This window comes from Trachymyrmex septentrionalis, unplaced genomic scaffold (assembly GCF_001594115.1).
Source record: "Trachymyrmex septentrionalis isolate Tsep2-gDNA-1 unplaced genomic scaffold, Tsep1.0 scaffold81, whole genome shotgun sequence".
Classification (NCBI taxonomy): Eukaryota; Metazoa; Arthropoda; class Insecta; order Hymenoptera; family Formicidae; genus Trachymyrmex; species Trachymyrmex septentrionalis.
The window spans coordinates 1,654,444-1,662,423 of record NW_017305997.1 but is presented as its reverse complement, the minus strand read 5'-3'; the positions used below and the strand labels follow the sequence as shown (position 1 = coordinate 1,662,423).

The window sequence follows — 7,980 nt, the reverse complement described above, 5'->3', positions numbered from 1 at the left end:
ATATTATAAATTAGTTTCAGCTACTAATCAATAATAGGCCGGGAAATGAAACGTCAGATAACATCGATGCCATTTTTTATTCATATCGTGAATGGAAGCGTGTCACTTTGTAGTTCGTAAAGCTGATAATACCAAGTCGTGAAAAAGTAAAAGTGACTTTATTTGAACGCCATATGAAAGTTAAAATAAAGATTTTAACATATCTCTCTTTTGATTACAAATAAAAGATGTGCCTGTTCATATCCAAACAGAACACGATAACCTCATTTTGACGTTAAACTTAATCGACGTTAGACTGATCGGAAAATAACTTTTAACGATCATTTTGAAACTATTTCGACGCCATTTTGATGCCTTAATAAGTTTATGTTCTACTTAGAATCACCGTTGCATTATATATTCCTTAAAATCTTAACTGCCATAATAGTATCAATTTCTCCTCTTACAATTTTATTTAATTTGCACGAAGGCCTGAAATAATTAAGTTCTACAAAAATCACAATCCAAACTAATTACAATTCGAGATGTACGCTCGAAAAATACATGGCGAAATATGTTCATTTCCCGATTTTTATTTCTGTTCCTCTACACTTTGACGCCTTCCACGCCAGGCTTATCTCGCTTATCGCGGTGCGCCAGCCCCGGGTGTCGAAATCAATCCGATAACGCCAGTCTGATGAGATATCAAGCCGGGGCGGTTCGTGCCGGCGCGATCGGCGCACTCGATAAACACGACAATAAAGAATCCCGCCAGGTCCGACTACGCTGGATGGCGTGTCGAATCGACGATGACAGAATCGATCGCCAATGTAGAGTCGCGAGCGAACGGGACCAGCACGTGCCATACATTGTCAGGGGCCAAATCCTTTATATTGGCCACGTCGACAATCGCTCGGTACATCGATGGGTAATTGAAGGCTGTATAAGGGGGAGGAAGGTGGGGGAACGGTTAAGCTCTCGCTCGCGGCCGGACAAAGGCTACACGGGGATCGGCATGGGGAATTAACGAATCGATCGGCAATTAACTCGCTCATTTTACCGGGCAATCGAAGCGAGTTGGAAAACCGACATAATTGCATCGTAATTATGGCGCATACCGCATTGTCCTCGCGTATTGTATACGTAAACAGCCGAAGATTAATTAACGCAAAATAAAATCAGCCCGGTGGCGGCTATAATATATTCTCACGAGGGACTCACGTCTATATGCGGCGAGGTAAAGACGTCAACTGCAATTGCAAATTTACATCGAGTAGAATTGATCAAATTGATTACATCTTGGAAATAGTACAATATTCGGGAACTCTGACATTACACAGCTAAATGAAAAAAATGTTAAAAGATTTATTCGTGTAAAAAAAAATTTTCGTAATGAAAATGGAAAAGAACAGCAGAGAAAGCAAAGAATTTTTAAAGCGTGTGAAGAATGCGGCCACACGTTGCGTTCCTGAAAGAACGAGGTAACTGAGCTTGAGCGTTGTGTATACTGAGAGAAAAAAATGGTCGCAACTACCACAAATTATCTATAATTTATAGTCATTTTCGGTATCATCCATATTTTTTTGGAAAACTATTAATATAATTGTTGTTATTAATATTATAATTGTAAAAATGTACTTATAAATATAGAGCTTCTAATCATAATTATTTTATTTATAATCACAAAATTTTCAAACATTTTCCTTCCATGGTATCAACATTTCCAATAATATGTATGAATAAACCGAATCATGTGATAACATAATGTTGCAGTACGCAACTATTATACATTGCAGTACTATTGCAATACTAATATATATAAAACTCAAATTTCATAATTAGAGCGACAAAGTGTCTCGCGGATTAACTATAATATTTATGGTCATTTTCGATGCCAACTATGTTTTTGTAAAATCTATAAGTATAATAATTATTACTAACATTATTATATAGCAGTACTAGCTATAATTATGTTATCATGCAATTATAGTCACAAACACCTTTCTCTGAATATACAACGGAAATGAGTGGAAATTTTGGTAACTGACTACAGAGATGGTAAAGAGAAGGTAAACAGACGGTACTCATTCTCATTTCTCCACAGGGAATAGATGTTGTGCGACAGGAACCGCAGAGGAGAGACGCGAGTACCAATGTACGAGTACATACTTCCGATATTCGCCAGCGCGTGTAATGCCGGCCGCACCGCCACCACCACCACCACTATCACAACAAGGATCTCACAACTGATAGCATCGTCCTAACGCTCCTAACCGCCATACATACATTTTAATATTGCCATATATTTAATGATAAAATTTTTCTGTAATAAAAAACATCTTTTCACTCGCGCCATTAAAATAGATTGAATGATTTAACGCATTCACTGTGTGATGATCACCGTGACCAGTAGTGAACTTTTCATTTACGTCACCGAAAACTGATACTAAACTTTTTGTTTAACATATAAATGTATTATAGTTTGTGTTATCACACATGTGTACGATCCTATAATATATTATATTGTTTATTTATGTCGCCTAAAGAGACGTTGTTCCCTCATATGTCAATTACTGCGAAGAATATTACTAAGGCGTCGGTAGTCTAAAAGCTTCAGACGCTCGGAATGTAAGAAATCCGGATTCAATTCCCGGCCAAGGTGATATTTTTCGCAATAAGAATGAATTATTTACAGATTTTAATATTGTATGTCATTCAACATTATTGAGATCGTTCATTTCGAAGATGCGAATGAGTATAAAAATTTGTTAAATTGCTAGTCAATTTAACTCGTGATATTACTCTGCGGTAGTTTAGTAGAGTTAGCGTTTCAAGACCGAAAAATCATTTTGGCGCGCGTTTCTGGGGATCATACGTATTGTATAAATTCACATAAGAATCATACTACATTAAGATCCAGCTAGACCGTTTAAGACTTTGATTTCTATAGTTTATGTTATCACATATATACGATCCTATAATATAATATATTATATAAATGTATACTTTGTACATCGCTGGTAACCGTCATAAAATGAACGGTCAAATAAACATCAAGAGAGTTACAAAGTGATAACAATTTCGAACATGGTACACTGAAAAAAAAAGTGTTTGGATTTGTGACTATAATTGTAGGGTAAAATAATTATGATTAAGAGCTTGTTTGCTTTTTGTGATTATTATTGCCAAAAATAACCTTATACGTATAATTATTTCAAACACGAAAAAATTATAATTTCTAACAATTTCAGGTATTAATATAGTAAAATATCAACATATAAGTAAAAAATAAAATAAACATTTTTATTGAGTAAGCGCAATCGTAATGATAGTGAATATAACTATATTCTTAATTTTATTTATGTAATGATAATACCTATTATTATCAAAAATAAATAAAATATTATAATAACCAAATTTTTAGCTTCGACTAAGTTATTTTATTGCCAATATATCAAACAAGAGATCAGTTGATTCGACGAAACGGAATTCTCAGTGCACCTGTCGCTAAATGTATCAACTATCACATCTGGAGAAGATCAAAAAAATCGGCGAATGTCCCAGATCATAAAATTTTCTTGCACAAATGCAGTTGTACCGATATCATCACGTACGTAGATTTTACGTCTGTTTTATTGCCGTTGCGTGTACTTCATGTGCTCGTTTTGCAGCTGTGCACGTTCATCGCGCTCGGATTTTTGCCGTGCGCGTGGAATTTCGTTATTTCCGTCGTAGAGTCGGAAGCGGTCGGTACTGTCGTACTTTCTTGTCAAAACAATGTGAGATCCGCATGCCACAAAGGAACATTTATATGTTCAGAGGAATACAATGCTCCGTATATATGGACTGGAAGCGGGAAGGTTCTCGCGTTTGTTTTGTGGTTTTCGACACAAATAACATTTTAAAGATCGCTGTAATTTTAGTCACCGCGACCTCTTTCTCTCACAGAATCGTTTAAATAATTGAGTTGTTTAAATCAATTGTATATATAAAGCCTATAATCTGAGCCAGAGAGAGTATATGGTGGTACAAATTTCTTATTTTCTAATATTAAAAATTAATATATACCGCGAGTGAACGTTTTGATCCGTGTTTTGAATTCTCCTCAGTATAAATAATTCGTAAGCTTTAATAATTATAATTCTCATATTATGTCTCATATTTATATTAATGGTCAGAATATATTTTCCAGCGAACAACTTTGCATCAAAACTTGCTCGATTTGCTGAACAAATATTTAAATTAAATAAACTATTATATTTTATGTTAAAAAACAATAGTTAAAAATATAACTTACATGTGATAAATATGATTGGACGAACCATAGACATTGTCATATTGGCATGTTCATTAACTGTCCGGTTAACTCAAGCGTTACTGTATGTAATATAAATTGAATAAATAAATAATAAATTCAGATAGTCACTTATATAAATTATTAAACTTACACAATCACTGAGAATTTCTATATCAATGTTAATGGCTCGCTAGTCAGGTACGAAATGCTAATAATAGTTATAAAACATAAAATACATACAAACAACAACAAGGCGAAAGCATTACATCCCAAAAACTGAGTCGTTTAAATAAATAACAGAAAGAATTTTATGATTAGATTTCGGAAAGTGGAAATTGGGACATACATGAAAAAAAAGCAATTTTAGTGAATTATCTTGAAACGTAGATAGATGTAAGTCTGAAAATTTTATTTTATTAAAATAATTATATTATAGGAAACTCAAACATGATAAATAATGTTGATTGCTAGAATGTCAATTTTTACCGACATTCTAGCAATCAACTTGATCGTCCTATATAAATAATAACTTTGATAATTCCAACGAAACTTGTTTTTAAATCTATACTTAATGAAATTTTTAATATTTCAGTAAAACCATTCTTTTCATGTAGCTACGAATATGATTGTTCCGTTTTTTTTATTTTTAATTTTAGAGTGAAATAAATTTTCCTCATTTCAAGCTATCGAACCTGCGCGATTCGCTACGAGATATTACGTAATAAAGTTTCGAAGTTCTGCGTTATCGATCTAAGAAATTTGCGAATCTTCGTAATTCGCGCGAGGATGACGTGCCTGAAAAGTACATTAGCGAACGCAATTTGCGGTTCACGCGACACCCGCCCCGATATGCAAACCTTCGATTACACGGCCGGAGATGCATCAAGTTTAAATTGAATAATGTCCGTTCCGCAAAACGAGCCTCCATCGCCCGATAACGCCGCGCGGCAATGATAATATATAATTCAATTAATGTCCCGCGCGACGTGCGCAATGGGATACGCTCATTCTAGTTTGCTACTCGTCGCATGTTGAGATCCTTTTTAGCCGTTTTTCCTGGCTCGCGTCATGATCTCGCTAATACTCCCTCGTTGGCATATGTAACTTTATAGCCACTACATTCCGCATTGATGATTTTCCCGTAGCATGGTTTGCCGCGTCGTCGAGTTAGCGAAATGTAATCCGGAACACATCTCTCTCTCTCTCTCTCTCTCTCCCTCTTTCTCTCTCTTTCGGTTGATGAAACGGGAATATATGTACGCAGGGTATCCCGCTTTTATCGTAAATATCCCAAAATGTACATCTTTTAGTGTAATTTATGCTGTCTATTTACAGAGAAGCGTAGAAACGTAGTAATGGCTCCAGTAGCTGCCGGTTCCATTATTGCCATTTATCCGCTAATCCTACTAATATCCCGAAAGGTATATTAATTTTCGATGTAACACTTTTTATCTCCCCGACGTTACGGAATAAACCGGTCGCGCTTGATGAAATACACGCTCATATGCGATGTATACCCGTGCAATTATCATGGATACATTCGTATCTGAGCCATTTATGATCTTTATCATTCATTTCCGTTTTTCCATAGGGAAGAATATTGACGATAATGTTGCTCCGGGGGGGAGCATTTTTAATTCAAACTATTCTACCGATATCGCTGCTGATAGATTCAATACATTTCATAAATAATAGCCATAAGTTTTTTTTATACATTGATACATCCACTGCGTTTATCTTCCCGAATACGAGTATTTTCATACATTAAAGGAAAGAAATGCATTCATCAACCTATTCGAATCGAATGTAAACTTACGTATTATTTTATGTTATCTCATGTTCGAGGAACAAAATTGAATTTTCGATTCACCGTCACCATTAATGCATTCGTCATGTAGATGGTGAGTGTGCTGCTAGAAAAAAACTACGTTATCTTAGGAAATGTCGCGTACCTGGGTATTCCTTGTATATCCGTATCCCATAAACCTCTCATCGTGGGGCGGAACGATATCCTTCGCTACGTAAAAAGGCTCGTAAAGGAATTCGAAATTCGTCACATCATGACTAATGTACACTTTACCCGTCTTCACATTTTCGTGATGCACATGGTTCGGTGACACGTCCTGCAGCCACCTATAAAATAAAAAAACTGTAAAATAAAAAGACTAAATATTTATGCCAAGTCTCATCCACAAGATTATTTTATATCTCACGAGATATATATTTTGTATATTTTTGTATACACAAAATTATATACATACATATGCCATATAATTTTGTATAAATTGTTAACTATAAAAATACAATCTCTAAATTATAATTAACAAATTATTACTAAAGTACAAATAATGCAGCTTGTCGTAAAAAGAAACCATTATGAATTTGTAGTCTGTCACGTTGAGTATTTAATCAATTTCAATCAACGGATATTAAATTGATTAGTATTTTAATTGTTTCCAATTAATTACATAACAGCGAACATAATTTCAAGAAATTTATAAAGGGCTAATATAATATGAAATAACGTTTAATTACAATAATTGATGTAAAGTGTCATTTACCTCGTGAAATTCGTCGCAAACTGATTATGTATAAAGACTTTCTGATGGAAAGGCCGGGCCAAGCCTTTCGTGGCGAGCCTAACTAGCTCCGTCTTATTTGGAGGAAACCTCACGCGCGTGTCCAACTCGTACGTGGGTATTACATAGGCGCACTTATCACAGTTGTCGTTCCTAAGGAACTCGTCGAGCACGATCGTCAGATTGAAACTCGGGACGATGTCGACGTCCGTTAAAAACACATAGTCCGTCTGGCAGTTTTTGCGCGCCAGGTTCCGCATGTGGTTCTGCGGATACACATTCCGTATCCGCCAATTGGTCTGCTCGCTGGGTACGCGGCTCATGAACTCGTTCAGGGTGGCTTCCGGTTTGGCACAATCGACACGGTCCGGCAGTTCGAAGACGCGCGGCTGCTTCCTGGGCGTTCGCATTTTCGGCACGGCGAGAGAGAAAATCACTCTCTCTCTGATAGATTCGTAGCATCTCCTCAGGTACACCAGGTAACGCTGCAACACCTCGAATTCTTCATCACCGGCGGCATAGAGCGCCACGGACATCGGGCCGGTCCAGTGCAAGGCGACTTGCACCAGTGAGTGCAATTTTTCCACGGAGCTCTGGGTAGCCAGACACACCCGATAGGTCTGCGAAAGCTCCGTGAATCTGCTGCCGACCAGCACCGAGTCGTATATCCGGAACATCCGCCGGGCGTCCCATCTACCGAGCTTAATGTCCAGCTTGAGACTGTTAGCGTCAGGTGACGCGGGCTGGTAATCCTGCGTGATGCATTCCGATTGTTGCTCGTGCTTGACGAGAGTGCCGAGATTCCACTCGGTGACGGCGTTCATCTCCACTTCCCGCGGGATCGCTTCTGGCGCGCAAGTCTCCGATTGCAACAGCAGGAACGTCAGCAGCATGTTCGACAGCGCCAGGATGATCACGCTCGTTAAACTGAGATTCCATGGTCGGCATCCCAGCTACAAGAAAAAATAAGCTTACAGCTGGTTCTTCATCTGGGCTGGCGTTGTTTTACTTTACGGGCACCGTATAAAAAAAACGACTTTGTAAACTCTAAAGTATATCTAAGAATTTACTTGGATACAGATCTAAAAATAATTGTATCATTGAAATAATTATATAGGACGTTCA

General features: G+C 37.0%; 1 protein-coding gene across 1 annotated transcript in view; it reads right to left on the bottom strand.

Annotated features, from left to right (window-relative positions):
* LOC108754895 (beta-1,4-glucuronyltransferase 1-like) overlaps nucleotides 1–7,980 on the bottom strand; it is a 42,944-nt gene that overhangs the window by 14,056 nt on the left and 20,908 nt on the right. Inside the window, 2 exon segments of the mRNA XM_018497554.1 lie at nucleotides 6,229–6,409; nucleotides 6,838–7,808. Coding sequence (XP_018353056.1) covers nucleotides 6,229–6,409; nucleotides 6,838–7,808 — 1,152 coding nt within the window.